Source organism: Triturus cristatus, chromosome 5_2 (genome assembly GCF_964204655.1).
Source record: "Triturus cristatus chromosome 5_2, aTriCri1.1, whole genome shotgun sequence".
Classification (NCBI taxonomy): Eukaryota; Metazoa; Chordata; class Amphibia; order Caudata; family Salamandridae; genus Triturus; species Triturus cristatus.
Window position 1 is genome coordinate 958,478,245 of NC_140588.1, and position 22,493 is coordinate 958,500,737.

A 22,493-nucleotide genomic window follows, 5' to 3' on the forward strand; every position below is an offset into this window, starting at 1 on the left:
ACCTGCTCCTGCGAGATCCCAGTGTGTCCGGCAGCCAGCAACCTCAAAAACCCCGGAGGACATGCCTGCCTTTACTTCCAAAGACTGCTTCTCCCTTGAACACCGGATTTGTTCAACTGCAACCTCTGGCAGCAGCCGGAGACCGCAAATCCAGCCCACTCTACACCCGCCGAACCCGGCCTGAGCTTGTGTGGAAAAACACCACGAGGAGGTCACCCTGGTGATCCTGACCCGAGATCCGGCGACCCCTGACCTGTCTCAAGCCGACGCCTGCAGCATAAATCCAGAAGGTCCCCCTAACCGCGACCCGGAGCTTGTAAGAAGATCCGACCCCAAACTGCACCTGACGCCCCACGGCCTTGTGTGCCCAAACGGACGGTGCCTAACCAACCCCTAACTTCCCAACTTACCTCTTGAAGTGGTGGTCGCACCCAGAAGGTCTTCGTCTCCCTGCCTGCAGTGCTTTTGCAAACCGGAGTTTCTCCATTGAAAACAGGGCACCTGACCTCGAAGCAGCACCCTGCACCTGGCCACCCTAGTGCCGCTGAGGGTGCACCTTTTTTGCTACTTTGTTTCCCCATTTGCCATGACCTAAACCCTAGGAGCTTTGCTCCCACAACCCAGTGGCCTGCTTGCCAGCAGCCACCAACCGGAGGCCCCCTATCCCCCATTAGATAACATTGGGGCTCAACACTCTGCACCGCTGAGGGTGCAACAAGAGTGCATCACTGACCCCGGGGGACCCCTGAGTCTAACCCCACAACCTCAACTCCCACAGTCGATTACTTACCTGTGAACCGATAACCTGTTTTTTCTCCATTAGATAACATTGACAATTTTCTTCCAAAAAGGTTTTTAAGTGTGGAGTTTTGAAATCTAAAACTATTCTTTGAAAATTGCACGAATAACCAAAACTTATTTACTTACCTGTTTGCAGGAAATGTCCCAGTGCTGAATCTAGGTATCCAGCACTGAGTTAGAAAAGTAACATAAAAAGTAACTTACCTGTAATCTACTGAAAAAGCCTATTCATTTCAATGTACTGAATTTGCTAAGTATTGCAACCCACTGCATCCCCTGTAAATCAAACAAAGTACAAATCCTATTGCATTTTCAAACTGTTCTACAATCAGGCACTTATTACTGTAAAGTATTTGGTGCTTACCTGTGCCAGGCTTGCTTGGTTCTAAAAATAAAACAGTATATTTTTTATGCAAAAACAATTGGCCTAGAGTTCAGTTCTTGAGTATGTGAATTCATTTGCTGACTGAGTGTGTACATCAAATGCTTAACACTGTCCTCTGATACTGCCTTACTGCTCGACCACTCTACCACTAATAGAGAGTAAGGTTCTATCTAACTTTATTTAACCTCTGCCTGCCTCTGGGGTCACCTGGACTCTATACCTCATTTTGGTGTAGTGTATGTATAGAGCCCGTTTCCTACAATCAAAAGCAGTCATTCCCAGTGAGTGGAGGATGTAGAAGGGCTAACAGTGTCCAACATTGCCTATTTTGAGGTCCTCAAGATGAAGCTCTACGAGAGCTACAGTCTCCATCTCATGGCGATGGAGCTGCCATTTTACTGCCTCCAAAGGAATCCGCCTGCACTCTGCGTGGTCAGGCTTCTTGATGTCTACCCTCGCCTACTTCGTCTCCCGCAGGTACCACCAAGGTGTCAGCAGCCTAGGGGCCCTGGGGTTGGCACAATCAGAGACATGTGGGGCCGGTGGTGGGCTGAGGAGTTGCGAGCTGACGGAGGAGCTTGCTTGTCGAGCTGCTCACTGCTTGGTGGTTAACTCCACCCCCATAGATTTTGAATAGTTAATGAGGAATCCTGAGACCCTGCTAAGTTTTAGAGTTCTGAAGTTAAATAGGTGAGTGTGTGTTCAGGTTGTACCGCGTCCGCTCTTAAATACTGAGATCACCTCTACGTTAGCTCTGCTGAAAGTTGACCATTCCCATCTGCGTTCATCCCAAGCTCCCTGGTACACTAATGACATTCACAGTGCTAAACTACCCTGTAAATGCCTAAAATGAATTTGGCAAAAGCTTATGACTCAATCAGTTTTCATAGAAGGTAAGCCATTAAAGGTTATCAGTGACTAATGAGCATGATTTGGGCAGATTTTTATGTGAACTCTATTGAGTCCTCAAGAAACTGTCCTTGTGTAATCTTCACAATTCTGAAGTCTTCACTTCATCCAGTTTTTAAAAGGTTATGCTTGTTACACAAAGGGCTTTTCAACTCTGCCCCAGTTTACATTTGTGACAAAATTTAGTCCTACTGTTCCACACGTCTCCGTGCACCAAAAATCAATCTGCTTAACATGTCTCGGAGTTGCATAGAAGGCTGCATTTTTTCCCCTCTTTAGCAGCCACTCACTGGAAATCGCACCTATGGACCGTAGATCCATCTTGTCCTGTATCTTTAAAAAAAGCTCAAGGTTTGGCCCTTTTAACTGCAGTTCCTCTCTCCTTTTTACATAGTTCTGCAGTTGGCTCTTCCTAGCACAAAGACACCCTTTGGTGTAACAGCATGGTGTATAATAGTCATCCTTATCAATTCATTAAAAATATGGCTGATTAGTTTCTATCCATTGTCTGCCAATAGCAACATTTAGGCTGGTATGTATGGTGAGGAAATGCACAAGTCTATGTACAAGAGAAATTGCCATGGTACCAGCCAAAAGCTGATACCATTTTGAACCGATGAGGGGTGTTACTCCTGAACTGGTCCCAGGATGCATGTTTCCAGTTCAGGGAAGACCTGGCATGGCAGTGTGGGCTGGACTGTTCCCATGAGGTACAGGGTCAAGACTGATTTGCGTATAGCTGGGTCTGAACTGAGGTGGCAAAGTGAACTAAAGAACGATGATGGATTTAACCCAGATCTGTGACTGGGGGTGAGTGTCTAAAAAGTTTAAGCGCGCCGTCCATCATCTCCTTGCGTTTGCTTTGTTCACCATTTTGAACTGAAACACCAAGTGAGTGGATGTTAAACACATGCACCCCATTCTAATCTTCGGAAAGGTGGTCAAGACATCCTTGTTCAGTTCATGAGTCTTCTGTTCACGTCCCTCGAAGAAATGATGCACTGTAATTTCTAAGATGGAAAGCGGAGTAGATCAAGACACTTTGAGACAATTTAATTTGTTGTGTGTGACAAATAAAAGGAAAATTAGTCCAGAGGTGTAAATGGTTGATATGAGATTGCTAAAGTGATGCTAAGCGTCCGTACCATAAGGTGGTTATTTCCATATTTGTTCATGCTGAGTGTCAACATGAATGAATGTGAAGAGTTAAAGGAGAAGGTTGTGAGTTATTTTTTATATTTTGGAATTATGTTTGGCGCAGGTAAGATCCAAAGGGGTCATAGCAGTATGCAATATTTTTAGGTCTCGCCTGACCCAGCGCATACGCTCTTCTGGCGAGACTTATTGAGAGGGCTCCAAAAAGTGCTACCAGGCCAGCCTAGAGGTACAGTGCATGTGCGCGGGCGCGCGCGCCGCGCTTAACCGCGATTACTCGCACGGCTGCTTTGATGCTTGATCGTGACTGCGATCACTTTCACTTTTGCGGCCGCTTGGCATAGCCAATAGGTCTCGCTTTTGGGACCTTGTAAGTATTTAGTTATGCAACTGTTGCATGGCTAAACACTTATAAGGTCCCAAAGGCGAGACCTATTGGCTATGCCAATGCTTGTTACAGTTTGCATGTCATATTATTATTCATTACAAGGGAACGATAAACAGTAATGGTAAGAGAGCTAAAATTAACATAATTATTTGCTTAATTTTGACACACACATTGTTACATCAGTAATTAAGATCAGCAAGGAAATAGTGAGTATAGAAATATGAGCAAATAAACCTGATGACATCTGACAGGCATCAGGTGTTAGCAGTGCAAGAAAATAAAATACTGAGCTGGAAAAGGGAGATTTTTGGTAGTTACTGAATTTGAGGGAATATTTATATTTCCTGTGTGGTCGCAGGTCCTTACCAAACCACTGATTATTTCTTCAATGACTGGCTTAAAAACAACATCTTAGTTTATGGTTATTTCTTCAATGACTGGCTTAAAAACAAAATCTTAGTTTATTCTTCAAACCTTTTAGAATTAATAAAATCAATGTAGAATATTTTTCTAAAAATATCAAACTGAAGCCAGTGAGTCACAATCGTAAGATCAAGGCATTCCATAACATGAGCCTTATGCGTTTAGGTTGTACAGGCGATTTTTAACGAATATTTGTAAGTTTGCAAAATCGACACTTGGAAACTTTTTCGGCAAAAACCAGGCAATGTCATCCTATCGAAGGAAATTCAAGTTGCAGGTAAAGTATGTTCACGTTACTTTTGTAATCCAGTGCTGGACTCCTAGGTTCAGCACTGGGACATCTATCTAAAACAGGTAAGTAATTACGTTTTCACAGTTGGTGCGATTTTTAAAGAATATTTGTAGTTTGCAAAAATCGACACTTAGAAGAAATTTCACAGAAAACAGTCGATGGTTTCCTAAGGAAGAAAATTGGGTAAGCGGTAAGTATGGTTGTAATTACTTTTCCGGGTCAGTGCTGGGCACCAAGATCCAGCACTGGGATCTCTCCTGATAGCAGGTGAGTATTTTCGTTTTCGTTTCTCGGTTGATTTTAGGTGAATATTTTAAAGTTTAGAAACTCCACACTTAGAAGAATTTCCAAGTGAAACCAGTCAAGGTTACCCTATGGAAGAAAAGAGTCATTGGCTTTTGGGTAAGTGCTCGACTGGCAGAGTTAAGGTTCTGGGCATAGACTCAGGGGGCTTCCAGGGTCAGGTCAGTACAGTTGTTACACCCTCAGCGGCACAGGGGCAGCCGGGTGCAGAGTGAGTTAGACCCAGAGTTATCCTATGGGAGGCAGGGGGCCCTTGGTTGGTTGGTGGCTGCTGGCTGGCAGGCCACGCGGCTGTGGGAGCTGGGTTCCTGGTCACTTGCTCAGGGCAAATGGGGAAGTAGAGTAGAGACTGCACTGCCAGGGGCACTCGGGCGGCTGGGTGCCGGGTGCTTTTGAGCCTTCGGGTGCTCAATGGATTGCAATGGAGAAGCTCAAAAACGAACAAAGGCTGCAAGCTCGGGGCCGAAGATTCTTCAGGTGTGACCACAACTTCGAGAGGTAAGTTGGGTAGTTGGAGGATAGGTAGGCACCCAGGAGTTGGGCACAGGGGTCAGGAAATCTTACCCTTGGCTGGTCGCGGTTGGAGGGGTCCCTGGTTCTGAGGCTGCAGGCGTCGTCAGGAGCATCGAGGTGGGTCTTTGGGTGCTGGATTCGGGGTCACAATCGCCAGGGGGACGTCCTCGGGGTCTTTGTCCACTCCAGCACAGGCCAGGCTTGGCGGGTGCAGAGTGTGCAGGGTTCGCGGTTCTTGGGTGATGCCAGGGGTCAGTTACTTGCTTTGAGCATTGCCACTGCTCGTGGGAGTCCCAGTTGCTTAGAGTCACAAGGTAGCCAGGTCCTCCGGGGTTTGTGAGGTTACTGGCCACTGGAGATGCCGGAGTTTAGCAGGAGCAGGTTCGAGGGTCGACAGGCCGGTAGGGCTGGGGCCAAAGCATTTGGTGTCTTCCTATTCTTAGCAGCTGCACAGCAGGTCTTCTTGCTTCTTGATCTTCTTTGCTGTTTCGGAATCTGGATCTGAGGAAGGAAGGTTCAGGGTGCCCCTAAATACTAACTTTAGGGGCATTACAGGTAGGTAAAGGGCAGGGACCACTGGGTCCCTGCCCTGGGGTGGGTACACCCCCTATCCTGCCACCCTCCTGTGGGAGGGGGGCAGTGGCCTAGTCCTGATTGGGCAGGGCTCCACATCTTCAAGATGGCGAGAGCCCGGAGATGTGCTTCACCTCGCCTCCCCCACCTGAGGGGTGGGGTTGGCAGAGGCTGGCACACCCCCTGTCCTTCCTTGGGGTTTCCGGCCAGTCTTCCCGCCAGAGTGGGGGTTTAGAATCGGTAGGGGCCAGTTGCTGAGTACAGCAAGTGGCCTGGAGAAGCTCACAAATGCGGCACGCCTTTGAAGCTTCCCCTGCCCATCCTGGGGGAGGAGACCTAGCACCTCGCCCAGGATGTGCATTGTTGCAGGCCCAGGAGAGCGGATGGCTCTCTACCCAGGGGTCCAGCAACATGTCTGCTGTGTGGCAGCCTAGGCAGCGCCCTCAGACAAGACGTGGATTGTAGGTTCGGTTCAGGGGGCATCTCTAAGATGCCCTCTGTCGTGCATTGTACATTAAATCCTGCACTGGCATCAGTGCGGGTTTAATATGCTGAGAAGTTTGATACCAAACTTCTCAGTCTTCAGTGGAGCCATCATGGTGCTGTGGAGTTCGTGTTGTTGATCTCCCAGCACCATATACTCTTAAATGGCAGCACTGCACTTACAGTGCCCAGAAATGGACCTGGGTACTGTAGGGGCACAGGGCTCATGCTCCTGTACCCACACCACTGGCATAGGGCACCCAGCTAGAGGGGTGGCCGATGTATGCCAGGGCAGTGTGTGTTGTGGGCATGGCACAGAGGGATGTGTGCCATGTTGACTCTCTGTTTTGTTCTATACCCAGACACTAAGCCTGCAAGGGCAGTGTGTGTGTGTGTGTGTGTGTGTGTGTGTCAGGGTACAGGGCCTCTAAGGGGGGCATAATAAGTGCTGCAGCCCTTAGGGGCCATCCCTGGTCACAAGGCCCTGGGTACCTAGTGTACATTTACCAGGGGCTGACATGTGGCCAGGGTTTGCTAATTTGAGGTTTAGGTTTCAGCACAGTTTTTAGGGAAGGAACATAGGCCCTGGGCACCTGATTGGCAGGAGCCCAGGGCACACTCAGTCAAAGTACATTCAGCAATTCAGCATAAAGTGGGGGCATACCATGCAAGAAAGATGGCACTTTCTCACACCATCTGGAACTGCTAGCAATTTTTCTAGCTTTGAAAGCATTTCATCGTAATCTGGTAAGCAAAGCTGTCCAGATTCGTACAGACAACATAACGGCAATGTATTACATACAAAAACGGGGGGACATGCACTCACACTAGCCCAGAGCATCTGGAGATGGTCCATACTTCACAAAATATATTTCCTTGCAGAACACCTTCCAGGAGTGAACAACCAGATTGCAGATCTGCTCAGTCGTCAACGACAACAAATCCACGAATGGGAACTCCCCCCTCCGGTTCTACTCCCATTCTTCCAAATGTGGGGATTTCCAGAGATAGATCTGTCGCCACCCACCTAAATGCAAAATGCCCAAACTTTGCATCCAGGTATCCACATCCATTGTCCAAAGCCAATGCACTATTGATGAACTGGTCAGGGATATTTGCTTACGGTTTTCCGCCTCTCCCACTCATTCCATAAGTGGTTCGGAAGCTCACACAACAGTCCCTGACACTAATCCTAATTACTCCCACATGGGCCCGTCAACCCTGGTTCACAACTCTGTTACAGTTATCCGTAATTCCTCACCAAAAACTACACCTTACTCCCACTTTCCTCACTCAGAACCATGGAGAGATAAAACATCCAGATCCCAGCCATCTCAACCTTGCAATCTGGCACCTGAAATCCTAGACTGCATGAATATCATCAAAGAGGCTGGGCGCCTCACCACAAGAGCATGCTATGCAGCAAAGTGGAAGAGGTTTTTGATTTACTGTGACAGCAATCAAATCAATCCATTTGGCGCTTCAATACAGAACATCATTTGTTATCTATGACATCTATAGTGCTCTAACGTAGGTTAGACATCCATACGCTTGGATCTTGCTGCAATAGCTGCATATCTGCAAAACAGACAGCATTTGTCTCTCTTTAGAGAGCCTGCTGTTAAAGCATTTATGGAAGGACTTAAGAGTCATTCCCCTAGACTTCCACCTTCTCCAGTGTGGAAACTCAACATCGTTCTTACAAGACTAATGGGTCCACCCTTTGAGCCATTGCACAAATGTGAACTACAATTTCTCACTTGGAAGGTAGCCTTCCTCATAGCCATCACATCTCTGAGAATATTGGGTGAGCTTCAAGCGCTAACCATACAAGAACCATTTTTATAAACACACCAAAACAAAGTGGTTTGAGGACTAACCCCAAATTTTTACCTAAAGTCATTTCTACCTTTCACATCAACCAATCTGTTGAGTTACCTGTCTTCTTTCCTCAACCAGATTCTGGCAGAAGGTGCTCTTCACACCTTAGATGTCAAAAGAGCATTACTATACTACATTGAAAGGACAAAACCTTTCTGGAAGACCCAGCAACTTTTTGTTGCTTTTGCTCCACCACATAAATGCAATCCGATATCAAAATCCGGTATTGCAAGGTAGATAGTTAAGTGCATTCATATATGCTATGCAAAAGCAAAACGCACGTTAACAATTCCCCCTAGAGTGCACTCTACACGCAAAATGGGGGCTTCTATGGCATTCTCAGGAAATATACCCATAGATGACATCTGCAAAGCTGCAACATGGTCTACACCACACACATTCACAAAACACTATTGTGTAAATGTGTTAGCAAGACAGCTAGTGTGGGCCAGGCAGTTTTACGGACACTATTATAGACTACTGCATCAGCTACAGGTTAGCCACTGCTTTGGGAGATAACTGCCACATAGTCTATGCATAGCATATGATCTGCAGCTCATATGTCTCGAATGGAAAATGCTACTTACCCAGTATGCATCTGTTCTTGGCAGATAGAGCTGTAGTCATATGCACCTCCCTGGGTACCTTTACCTGTTGCAGTAACATCTTACTTAGATACAATATACATGGAAATCTCTCTTTACCACTCTTAATAACTCCATCATCACCCTCTGTGGCAAAAGAATCTAAGGATGGAGTCGATGCCCATGCGCACTATCACCGAAAGGAGGAGTCACCTACCTCGTGACTGGAAAGACTTCTTTGATCAAAAACAAAGTGCAAACGTCTGGTCCCAACACTAGATGGCGATCTATGCATAGCATGCATAGCTCTTTATCCCAAGAACAGATGCATACTGGGTAAGTAGCATTTTCCTTTTTTATGCTGAAACAAGGTTACTTTGCATAACCTTCTTGAGAGAAGGTGAGGACTATGTGTGGTCTCAGAGGCTGTGATTACATGGCGCGCCTGTGATTACATGGCAAGGCTGAGACTGTCTCCCAGTTATTGTACTATGGTATATTTGACCCATTTTTAAATGGTTACTTCTTCTCATTGTCCTTTTCAGGTTCCCTATTTCTGTTTTTGTAATTAGAAGTGCTAACATTTAAAAAGCAAAAACACAAGTTGTTAAAAACTCGTTTATCTGTGATTTCCCCCTCCCCCCCAAAAACCAATGTATTCTCGAATTGTGAAAAGAAATGTAAATTTGTGTACGTTGATATGGATTGCAGTTGCAGTTAGTGTGCTTATTAAGGTTTCATTATTTCTTGCACGAGAATACATTTCCCCCCTTATCGCTTTCGGTTGATTTAGTATCTTTTTTCATATCGTCATTTTTTGGTTAATTTAAACAGCTGTGCCTTTTAAAAGGAAATGTAAACCATCTTATTCTGTTTTTTATTTTTATCCACAGAGATTTATTCAGTATCTTGCGTCGAGGAATACATTGTTTAATCTAAATAACTTTTTGGATAAAGGTGCCATGCAGGGTAAGATTTTTTTTTTCTTCTATTTAGGCGATATACATATGAGACCTTGCTAACTGTGCACATTTGTACATAGCATAAAGCAGTATTTTAATGAAATGTCTAAAAATGGTGCTGAACACTTAATGGGGGTTTAACTCCAGGCCTGTTTTAAAGTGGGAGTTGATCACCCATTAAATATAATTTGATAAGTTTTTAATATTCATATATTTGCTGGGTTTGTTAAAACATCTGGTGCTCTACATTATACACTATTTCAGCGTCGCCTTTGTACAGTTACCCATCCTTATGTCAAGTTACACGACATCCTCGACAGATGGACGGTAACCGTTACTGTTTTATTATCCTCCTCCTTTCACTCGAAAAACAAAAGGTTTTGTGCTTTAAGAGAAATGCCCTAGGCTTATATTCCCCACAATAATTTTGTGCTGATATGCGCTGCTTCCAAAGTATGTAATTCTACAGAGATACCCAGGCAAATCCTAAAAGAGTAATGTTATCAGATCTCCTGCACGTTTACATCTGCATCTGGAGTGTAGCACTGATATTTTTGTTTAAGTGTTTAAGACTACTAACCTGTTACACAAATAATGAGCAGTCTTGTAGAAGGGCGTCCCAGACAGAAGAGCTAGGACCTGCATGCTCTTACTCTAAATTGAAGGCTAGAGAGATATCTGCGGTCCTCTGGTACACCTTTTGCAATCTCTGGTGCTGTCTCAGTGTCTGATGCAACTCTTACAGTCTCTGGCGCAGCATCCTGAGGACCAGCACAAGGTATCTGTCCCACAAACCCTGTTAGTCCAGATGTTATCAATAGTTTGGATCGAACCACACCTGCTGGTCCTTTAGGGGTCCCTGGTTCTCCTGTGCATTCTCTGCTTGGGTCCCTTTCGTGCAAGAGGACTCACTTAGGAGGACTGGACAACAACCCTGACACTAGTACTGAGCCTATATCCAACCAGGCTCTTGCAGTATGACATTGTGTGCTTACGGCTGTAAATAGACTGACTGTGTCCAGGCCCCAAAACACGATTATTGAAATTTTATGACCTTTTTCTCCAAATCCAGTCACTAGATGGCAGACTAATTCACATGTGAATCTAGAGTAGTCTCAAGTTTCAAAATTACTGTTAAGGTAAATAATTTTTTCCTCTCCTATGCACGTTCCTCGTGACAAACCCAACGCTGCTCAAGCTCCTCACATCTTTCCATGCCACTGGGATGGAAAGTCCGGAAACAGATGGGGTCAGGTAAAAGGCTTTGCCATATGCTTCCTAGTGTCTCATGTTCAGTTACTCTGATTTGTATGGTGTGCACAATACAGGGCGTACAGTTATCTATCAAGGTATCTTCATTAAATTTCTTATACACTGAACTCTCCTGCCCATTCTCAGTATCCTGCTATGTGTTGTAAAACAGAGTGCAAACTCTATAAAGATATCCAAACAAAATTCCTTTGTAAAGGTTGTCAGAAACAACAAAAAACCTAATCCTAAAATGAAAAACTTGGCTAAAACACATACTGCATTTTGGCAGGCCCAACCCCTTTTCACGTTCTCTTTTTTTAAACAGCAAAAAACATATGGAAAAGTTGGTCATTTGCTTGCAGTTTCCCATAGAGAAAGTGAATGGGAAAGATTGTCATTGGCATGCAGTCGCTTATAGAGAACTCCACTGTAACTTTGAGGCTTCCTATGACCACTACAATCCTAGCATGCAACACAGTTGTTATTCGTCTCGTTTTTTCCCCCAACTCTGTGACAAGGATTCCAAAACAAGGAGCTCTGTCCTTTTGTTTCTTTTATTTGCATACATCTGGTTTGTGTGGCATTTGTATGCTTCACTGCTCATCTTTAAGTATTTAAATGGGACTGAAATCATCAGGTAAGTGTTGCTTTTAAACCCCTGTTTTCTCTATTTTTTCTCTGTCATTGAAAACCCCTGTTTGCTTGTGGGGACTTTGTGATAAATTCTCATGGTTTTCACCAATTTCTCGATCTGTGCATTTTTTCTGAGGAGAAAATGTTTTTTTGTATTCCATAGATCTGGGAATTCTAAAGTAAAATATAATAGCCATTCTTTTGTGGGTTCGTATGGCTTTCCAGAGTTGGCTACCTTCCACAACTTTCTAAGGGACAGTGCAGGAAATGGGCAATGAAGGAGTTATGGCCATACTGAAATCCTTTATTCCTTCTCTCTCATACCTCAGAAAAAGGTCCTTCTGGATCTTTCTGTCTTTCCTCTGGCCTCCCAAGAAGACCTTCGTGTTGATGAGGGGTCCTCTACCTAGAAGGGTATTGGCCTGAATGAAAGGCCCCTTGGCATCAAGGTTATTGCCCTTCAAAACCTCAGAAAAGGTTGATGTTACCTGGAGGATATATTGATATTCCAGGTAGAAACAGGTGTATATGCTATATGAGGGCCTTGAAGCCTTAGTCCATGCTGCATTGTCTTTTATGGGTTTAATGGCTGGAACGCTAGCCTGAAACACAGAATGTGTGAGTTTTGATGTTGCTACTCTTCTCCCGTCTTTTCTGCTACATACTAGTGACCTTCACAGATGTTTTCAAGGCCCCAGAAGACACTTCTTTACCCTATACAGCAAGACAAGTACACATTCAGGAGGCTGAACCAGTTTATAGCACTCTAGATTTTTCATGTAGGGTTGCATGCAGCCATTGTGACAGTGATTCCTGATCTCCTGTAGTCATGCAAACTAGATTTGTGTAATTCATTGATAGAATTGTGTGCTGCCAGACTGTAACTCCTCTAGATTTCACACCACTAGTTATCAGGCTTGCTGCCGCCAGAGGTTCAGATCAGATTCTAGATCTGAGTCTCTTGAGGTCCAGGAAGTCTTAACTAGTTGCTTGGTGTTTGAGACTAAATTATCTATTAAGCCATAGAGGTATGTTTTGTGTTCTAAAATGTTATTAGCATTTAAATTAACATAGAACTGTTCATAGATGCATAGGCCTTGCGTCATACAGGATGCATAACATAGTAAAGCATAATTCATTGTATTACAATACATATAACATAATGAGTACAAGCATAACATATTACCCAAATTGGTATAGTACAGATAATATATAATATGTTTAAGAAAAATTACAATCCTTTGGAACCTAGTTTTTTCATATTCTTTGGACATTAATGATTATGCTTGAATGGCTCTAACAGTAAAAAGGACAGTCTGCCACTCCAAGAAAATAGCTAGCTGTAGTTAACAAACATTTGCAATGCAATAGGTCTCTCATTTACAAGAGTTTGAGCTATTGGCATTGTAAATGACAATGCCTTTTATTTATGTGTTGTTTTTAAAACCGATAAATAAAAGGCATTGTCATTTACAATGCCAACAGCTTAAACTCTCGCAAATGTGAGACCTTATGCATTGCGAATGTGCTATAAAAAAAGAAGCATTAGGAGAGAGCGTATCCTACCTGCAACAGCAGGCAGGACAAAGCTATTTGAGTGCAGGCAGGACAAAGCAATTTGAGATAATAGTGCTCAGAGGCTGTATTTAAAGCCTACTGAGTAACAACACATGTAACCGGGTGTCGCCATGGGAGGTTACAAAATGATATAAGGCGGTATGAAGCTGGGACTACTAAAGCTATTGACCAATGAACAGCCACAGTTTACAGTGACAATGCCACAAGTCGATGAGAAATATGGGCGGGGAGTGGGCGGATCTTCAAGTCCCTACCTGAATACAGCAGGGCTCGCAGAGCAGCATATGCGCTGCCCAGGCTCGACCTAAACAAGCATTGGCATAGCCAATAGGTCTCGGACGCCTTTGGGACCTTATAAGTTTTTAGCCATGCAACACATTTTCCTGGGTGTTACAACATCTATGAACATCAGAACACTAGGCAAAAGTTTAGAATGGTGACCCCCGTCAAACACACACATGACCTTAGTCGTGCCATTTGCAGCCCACGTTGGATATGGCTCAAAGGTATTCAGCAGTCACAGGCGGCTGTGAATAATAGTGTAAATAAGTGAGATGGGTTCACACGCGCGTGATTTGGAGCAGCAAGTCACAGGTTGAAGCCTTAGGTGTGATGAGTGTCTGATGCAGCGCCAAGGCTGCACACCTACACACATATGAAACTCCGCCGACAGCACCGAGCCTTCTGCACTGATCACTGCCTCCCTTTCAGCTCACAGACCACACCAAATGCCAGCCACAATTGTATTTACGAGCCATGTTGGTAAACACTGATTAAAAGCTGCCAGGTCAAAAATATACTGCTTGTTTGGACAAACAAAGACTAGTTCGTGGTTGTCACGGCAACTTTGCAGACCACAACCACGTCAAATCATATTTGAAACTGCAAAAGGAATGACATCCTACCTGAGCAGCAGAGCAGACGTTATACATGCAAACCACAGCCGACTGAAAGAACAAAGTACGTGGATGAAAGGGGGGAAGCTGTAAACCCATCAACAGATGTGACCGCTGCTTTTTAATCCCCAACATTAATTAAATGACGCTGTACCAATGCAAGGCTCAAAAACATTTCAAAGCCGTGGTACCCCCAAAAACGCAAACCCCAGAAATATCTGTCTCCCCAAAACGCAAACCCCAGGCCCAGAAACATCTGTTCCCCAAAACGAAAACCCCAGAAACATCTGTCTCCAGCGACTTGGTTCTCCAAATCTGTGCTGGGTTTTTATATCCAGTTCTAGAAATATTTTTGAACCGTAAGCGGAATGGTGTGACAAAATTTGCCAGGGCTGCTTCGGGTTCCCAGTCTGGCCATGGCTCTTAAAACTGGTGCCAAACTTGACTCTGGCTCGGCAATACCTGTTAATTGGATGGCGTGCCCTCTTTACCATATCTGCAGCAGGAGCAAAGCCTGTCGAGCTGTTTCCCCGCAGTGACTTATTCAACAGATCACGGGCACATGAAAACCCGTGAACAAGGGAACACATGCGGATGGATAAGTGACATGTATGATGCAGCGGTGCCAGCAGACAGCGTGGGGGTCGGGTGCCCTCCCTTGAAGAAATATCAGCCTCCCCGGAGTCTCCCACCAACCAAAACATCCTTCCCTTATCTGAGGCCCGATAGCATTAGCGCATCACTCACCCCGAAGCAGAGGGTCGGGTTTAGAGAGCTGGTTTCGAGTGTCCGGGGAGGCCCGGGCCTAAAGCCTAGTGCGGGCCTTCTTCCTCTTCGTCTGCTCGGATTCTCCCCAAATGACTCTGTCTCCAGACCCTTGAAGATGAGCAGAGTCACCAACGCCCCTCACGCCCCCCAGGGATTGAGTGAGACCCCCATTCTGTCTCTTTGTGCTCTCATGGCATCCTTCAGCCGACATCCCGACGTTGGGTCAGTCTCTTGAACACTTGAGTGTGGACCGTGTGTTTACGTTGTACGCACTGTGCGTGTGGCGGTGTCGGTACTGTGGACATCTGTGCGCGCACCTCTCTCCAGTGAAGCGGGGTCCCGTGTATCCAGAGGGTAACGTCCTGCAGTGCTTCATTTGAGTCCGTTGTTTGCGGTGCCTGGCACTGGGACTTCATCGTCCACACCGGAGCGTAAGACAGTCTGGCACATGGTTGCACTGTCTGTCTATTTTAGAGATGAGCATAGCAACAGTAGTTTGTTAATTCAGTGTACACTGAAAACGACTCATACCTGCCGCCCAAGCCATTCTTGTAGCTTTAGGGGCGCGGAATAACCCCAATTGTCCCACTTGTAGGAGTGTGATGGTTAGTTGTTGTGTTTGTACTGTCATTGGCAGCAGGGGCAATGGGTGAAGGAATTTGCAGTGGCCTCCTGACAAGGGCCCTGGTACGTTTTAGTTTACAAATTAAGCACTGGCCTCCTGTACGCGCGAGGTGGCTGGGCGTCACACACTGGGCAGGTGTGTAGTGTCTTGTGGAGCTCTGTACACGCAGTTTCCCTCAACTGGCAGGTCGGAGGATGGGCCTCCTGTGCACTGAGTGTGAAATGTGTTTGCGTGCGCCTGGGCGTGTACTCAGAGGCACGGCGTGTATAGAACTGCAAACAATGCACTATTTGCAGACAACGCCACTTGCACCTTTACTGTTTCGTATTTTCCTCAAATAGTCAAAGTGGGTATGTACATATGTTTGCCATTTTATGCAGATTTGTTAAATTGAAGCCCACCGAAAAAGGTGTGAAGATACCATTGGTCTTGGACCTCCTAGCTAGAAAACCCTGGAACAGAGGTGCACTGTGCAAGTCATTCATTCGCCTGCATAACATCCCACCACCCACCCACCCATCCATCCATCCTTTTATCCATGATCCAGCCAGCCTTCCATCTACCCACACTGCCCCAACCTTCCACCGTTTTATCCATGATCCAGCCAGCCATCCATCCACCCACACTGCCCCACCCATCCAGCGTTTTGTCATTACAATTCTAGGACCCCTGTATCTGAGCTCTGGGACCTATTCTTATTCAGAGAAGATATTTACCAGAGACGTATAGATTGGGACTGACCGCATTGCTTTGCCACCCGAGTTCTCTAGTATCGGCTGAGTGAATAGGTGCGCTCAGTCCCTTTCGCTCTCTAAACGCAACTTCCTGTTACTAGCTGTGAGGGCACTCTATGGGTCTGGCGCACCGCGGGATAGTGTCATTGCAGAATGTGTGAAACACTTGTTACTGCACAGCGCGCAGATGCCTGCAGTGCCTACGAGGCGCTAGAATCAAATATTGCTTAAATAATAATATGCTGTTTAAAAATGAACAAAACTCTTTTGTCATATATTTAGGAGACTAATAACAGCTTTTGGCCTTGTCTGGGAATGTGTTCCAGTGTTCAGCTAAGCCCCGAGCCCTTCTTAGATTCGGTCTGCACTTCATGAAACACCTGTAAACAATATAATAAATACATTTGTGGTGCCATTGTTTTTGTAGACGGCGTATTCGCTGTCTGAATCACTCTCATAGACCCGAAATGACAATGTGTTGAATAATTTATCACACCAATGCATAATGCGAAGAGGCCCATATGCCGCTCTGCACATTGTGGTACATGTACAAAAAAACAATAATTGTTATTGGTAATTACATTGCCTGCAATCCTGGCCTCTAGTGGACATGTTAACATCTATGAAACTAGGATAGTTCGCTCAAATTCCTACTTCCCATTTGACGCGCACTTGTGATCTTTGGCAAATAATATTAGTCCTTTCTGCATTCGTTTCATCATTGGCTCCCAAGTGTCACTGCTTCCATCAGTCTGCACGTCACAGCGACGAACGTATAGTTTTGATGTGAAAGTGCCTAGAATCGCACTGCGTTGTATTAGCCATCCCAGCGACGCCCACTTTGGCCTCTCTGCCGTTCTTTCCTATTTTATTGGTGGCTAAATAATAGTATGTTGATTATTGCAAAGATTTAAAACGTGCGCAGTCTGGGTGAGGGGTGAAGGGGGAGGCATGGTTTAACGGAGACGTGTAAACGTGCCGGGGGAACCAAGAGTAAGCATACATCAGCTTTGTGTTTATTCCAGAACAGAGAGGGCCGTAAGATACGCACTGTGGTGCACGGACGGAGAGTATTAACAAAATGTCCTTCACAGAAATGACATCGCCTCGCGCTGAAAGTAAAAAAAAAAATGTCGGCAAAAGTGAAAGCGTTTCCCTTGCGGGAGCGAGCAGCACTAGGAGCGATAATTGCTATCACATGGCGCCAAAGCTCGCTTCCGCAAGGAAATTGCCAAACGTGCACGCGTTGCTATTGAAAGCAATGCAACGCGTGCACGTTTTTAGGGTGAAAGTGAATCGATGCCAAAAGGTATTTTTCCTATGCAGCGCATGCGCGCTGCGTAATCGAGACCTAAAAATGAGTGGTTTTCTCTTCTGAAGGAAACATGGGTCTGTCTGGATTTTCATTAAGGCATACCTATAAAAAGTCAAATTCCTCAAGGTCTTTGAGCATCTGATGCCATTTTATCTTAGTTCTTTCGCCTTCAGAATTCAGTGGGAAAATTATATACCATCAGATTCTGCTTAGTAAGGGTTCCAAACACCAGATGACTGCTAGCTGCAGCATTAAAGCTGCTGTCTCTTCAGGGTTTGTGACGAGAAGTTTTTTTTTTTATTTTTATTTTTATTTTTTATTTTCAAAAAACCTTTATTCAGCATGATTACACAGTACACAGCCCCATGCCTACAACCATCGAATGGCCGGCGGCTTGGTAGGAGGTGGATTTTAAGGTTGAACACAGCTGCCTGCCTACAACCCTCTAGGGGCCGGCTGCGGCATACAAGACATTGATAGTAGGACGTAAACTCGAAGAACAGGTCATATCTGCCGTGGAAGACTGCGCAGTCAGTAATCATGTCACAGTAGTATGTACCGGAAGTGTAAAGGCGCCCTTCAGTACTGTGCAATGTCACCTCCACCTCCCTCCCCAACACATAGCGCAACAGAGCAGTACCATGAGATCCAACCATGCAGGAGAACAAGAGAGGCAGAGGGGGACCAGGGTCTCGCCGCTCAGTGGCATCGCAACAAGTTCCGCCTCCTCAGTTGGGGCGCAGCCTTCGATTGTATTGCATGAAAAGCCAATGATGATGGGGTGGAAAAAAGGAGTTATGGCTGCGGGTGTGACAGCAGATACGTCTGAAGGGGACCCCAAATGTCAATCGGCCTGGATGCGGAAGGGAGGAGCTCTGCATATAGAAGTACATTGTCCTGACAGTGAACCATGTCTTTGATCCAATCCTTAAACTTAGGAGCTCTACCCCTCCCCCATCTACAGGCTACGAGTCTCTTAGCCATGAGAAGGGCGATTGTGACAAATCTACGAACAGGCCTCTTAATAGTTTTGGTGTAGCCCAATAGCGCCTGCGTCGGAGAGGGTACAAGAGGGACGTCAATCATTTCGGAAATGCCGGAATATACATGCTGCCAGTAAGTGGCTAATTCACGGCATCCCCAAGCCATATGAAGGAAGTCTGCCGCGGGAGCATGGCAGCGCCAACAGAGATCCTCCCCCCGGAGGCCCACCCTGTGCATGTGCGCCGGAGTACAATATAGCCGATGTAGGAATTTATAGTGAATCACCCTAAACCTACTGCTGGAGGAGATCTGTTCGGTTTGCAGGCAGCAATAGCTCCAGAGCTCGTCATCTATGGGCTGACCCAGTTCCTCCTCCCATTTGGCCCGTGCTCTACAAGGCAGGGAATCTGGTGAAGTGCGTAATGAGTGGTACAGGGTGGAGACTGCGTGTGAAGGAGTGACAGCCTTAAGTAGCTGATGGAGGGGCTCTAAAATGGGTGGTTCGCTAGGGAAGTCCCCCGTCAGCGCTCGGATACCACTACTAAGCCTGATATAAAGGAATGTGTCCATGGAGGTTGGGGCAGTGTCCGCGGATAAATGTGTGAGGGAGCGGAAGAGGCCATCATTGTAAAGATCCCCCCCATGTCTTAATATGGAATTTGGCCATAAAGTTTTTGAACAATTGTTCTTGTAAGAGGGGCAGCAGGGGGTGATAGGCCAGGGGAAGCAGCGGGGAATAGAGCAGTGTCGTGTGGGTGAGTTTCGCTATGTATCGCTACGCTAGAACGGAACTGGAAATAGTGGTGTGGTATGTCGTTCGTGTCTCTGGCGCGCTGAATATCGCTCCAGTCAGTGGGATAGGGTCCGCCAGCCAATGCTCCACAGCTGTCTGTGGCAGGAAGGGAGTGGGGTGGATCCAGTGATGAACAAAGTGGGCTTGTGCGCTATAATAGTACAGCTCAAAGTTCGGCAGGTCCAATCCCCCCTGCACGAAAGGGCGAGTCAATGTCTCCCAACTGAGACGTGGCCTCTTTCCTCCCCAGACCAGTCGAATAAGCTCAGAGCGCAGGAGTTTAAAAAAGGACCGGCCTGGGTAATACGGGATATTTAGGAAGAGGTAGAGGAGCTTAGGAAGAACCACCATCTTGATGAGGGAGGCTCGGCCTGCAAGGGAGAGAGGCAGTGTAATCCACCTGGCCACGCAGGTCTGGATATGATCAAATGTGCGACCATAGTTCAGCCGCATCAACTCCTCCCGATCACGAGAGAGAAGTATGCCCAGGTATCTGACCTCATCCTCCTCCCAGCGTAAGGGGTATTCCAGCCGGAACGGCTGAGCAGCCGCGGTGAGGGGAAAGACGGTGGACTTACCCCAGTTAATATGAACGCCAGACATGCCCGCGAAGCGAATAAACTCCCGAAGGATGGGATGTAGGTTAGTGGCGGGATCCCGGATGTATAGGGTGATGTCATCCGCATATAGGGAGATGAGCACCTCTCTCTGGAGACAACGCAGCGCCTTGTCTCGGTGATGTTGTCGGAGCCGGGCAGCCAGCGGCTCCATCGCCACCGCGAACAGTAACGGGGATAGGGTGCATCCCTGACGGGTGTCCACGCGAGACCGCGAAAGCCTCCGATATCCGCCCATTTATCCCCACCCTAGCAATCGGCCGGTCATATAGGATATCGATCCAGCGTGTGAAACCCAGTGGGAATCCCATATTACGCAGGATACAATGCAGATAGTCCCATTCCAGGGAGTCAAAGGCTTTGGTGGCGTCCAAAAAAACCGCCACCAGTGGCAAATCCGGGTCTACATTGTGTATAATGGAGAAAAGCGTCCGGAGATTATTGGAAGTGGCTCTGCCAGGAACGAACCCAGCCTGATCGGACAGCACCAGACCGCCCAGTAACAGCTGTAAACGGTTGGCTAGGGCCTTGGCCAGAATTTTTGCGTCACAGTTAATTAAAGAGAGGGGGCGGTAAGAGTCGCAGGAACAAGGTGGTTTGCCCGGTTTCAGTAGGGAAGTGATCAGCGCTTCCTGCATTGATGGGGGGAGCGCACCAGACTCATGCGCCTCCATAAAAACTTCTCGGAGTACCGGAGCTAAGATGTCCATGTAGGCCTTGTAGAAATCCATGGGCAAACCGTCCAGACCAGGGGCCTTTCCAGGTGCCATCTGATTGATAGCATCTCTGATCTCGTCTAGGCCTATGGGTTCCGCCAAGAACTCACGCTGACGATCCGAGAGCCAGCCTAGGGTGAGTTCTCTTAGGTAGTCGTCCATGTCTAGCGCGCCAGCTCTGGTGGAGGAGTAAAGTGTAGAGTAGTGTGTCGTGAAGGCCGCTAGGAGCGACTGTGTGTCGCGTATGGGAACCCCCTCTTCCCCCTGAAGCTCCAACACAAAGTTGGAGCCACGCAGTGGTCGGACCGCGCTTGCAAGGGATCTACCGGGACGCTCACCCTCCCCGTATGCCCGGGCCTTAAAGTATTTGCCCCGGAAGCGTGCCTCTCTGTCAGCAGTAGTAGTGTATTCCGACAGCGCCGCACGGTACCTCGCCTGCGCATCTGTGTTGACGGCAAAGTCTGGGCCAGTTTCCAGGGCATGTAGTGTGGATTCCAAATTATGCAGTGTGGCGCGTAGGGCCTTCAACACCCCGGAGCTCTTAGAGATGCAGACACCGCGAATCGTGACCTTCAGTGCTTCCCATAGGGTGGCCACGCGGTCTACCGATCCCTTATTACGGGAAAGGAAGTCTTCTAGTTCCTGACCTAGTTCGGACCTGAACAGTTCATCGAGTAAGATATGGGGCTGGAGTCGCCACGTCGGGGATCTACCCATTATGTCTGGTAAGCGGAACTTGGCGAGCACTGGAGAGTGGTCGGAAAATGTGCGGCCTACGTGTTGCACAGTGACCAGGGAGGGGGCCAGTGCCCTATTTACCATAATGTAATCTAGTCTGGCCCATGTGGCATAAGCAGTATTCCAGTGCGTGCCCTCCATGGAGGTCGGGTGTATGTGGCGCCAGGTGTCCACGACATCCTGAGTGTCGCAGATGTCTCTCAGGTATTTGTGTGTGTTATCATAGTGGCAAGCAGAGGGGTTGGATCTATCCATGGCAGGGTCTAAAACAGCGTTGACGTCACCTCCCCAGATGAGGTGCGTGGAGCCCACTTCACGGATCTTGTTCCAAAGAGCAATGAAGCTGCGTGGGTCATCGCAATTAGGACCATAAGAGCAGGCCAGGGTGATAGTCTCAATGCCTATCCTGCCCCACGCCATACAATATCGGCCCTCTGTATCCTTGGCTGTACCCAGGGGAACATAAGGAACCCCACGTTTTAAGAGAATAGCAGTGCCCCTTGCATAGGAGGAGTATGACACGAAAATCGAGTGCGCAGCCCATCTAGCAGCAAATGATCCTCTACGGAGAGGGTCCATATGTGTCTCCTGTAGGAAGACCACCTGAACATGAAGTCTATCCAAAGCACCTAGGATTCGCCGCCTCTTCCTCGGGTCTCCTAATCCTCGAACATTCCAAGAAAGAGCGGTGAGCAGCCCTCCCCCACCTGGCTCAGCGTGTGTGGCGTGCGCTAGGTCCTAAAACACGGGAACCCCAGGTTAATACATCCACCCGGCGGCTGTCCCAGACATGGAGCCATCTATTAAGGGCGGCACACTGTGCTACATCAACAAATATGCGTGTAATGCTCATGCTGAAAAACAACAACAAACGTAAGACAAACCCTGGGAACCCACCCACCCACCCACTCCGACATCCCAATCATGCCGGGCATCTTCCCCACCCCGCACAAACCCAAAATGACATGTCATTCACTCAGTGGGGAGCACCCAAATGGGGGACACCAGGGGTCCAGACCCGCCATCCCACTCCCCCGATATCTCACCCGCTATCCCCTGGAGCCAAGATCCAGTGGAGAAATACGGGAGGGGGAGGTTGGTGCCAGGGCGCAATCAAGTTAAATCATCGTCAAGGAACCATCAATAAGACTGATAGGTGGGAGCTCCACCATAACGGCAAGAGCACAGAGCTA

At 47.1% G+C, this 22,493-nt stretch overlaps 1 protein-coding gene across 4 annotated transcripts in view; it reads left to right on the forward strand.

Annotated features, from left to right (window-relative positions):
- LOC146829464 (phosphatidylinositol-binding clathrin assembly protein-like) overlaps window positions 1-22,493 on the forward strand; it is a 704,267-nt gene that overhangs the window by 127,231 nt on the left and 554,543 nt on the right. For all 4 annotated transcript variants that reach the window (XM_085608147.1, XM_085608148.1, XM_085608150.1 and 1 more), the window contains exon 3: window positions 9,584-9,659. In XM_085608147.1, the coding sequence (XP_085464273.1) occupies window positions 9,584-9,659 (76 nt within the window). The remainder of the gene's footprint in view (window positions 1-9,583; window positions 9,660-22,493) is intronic.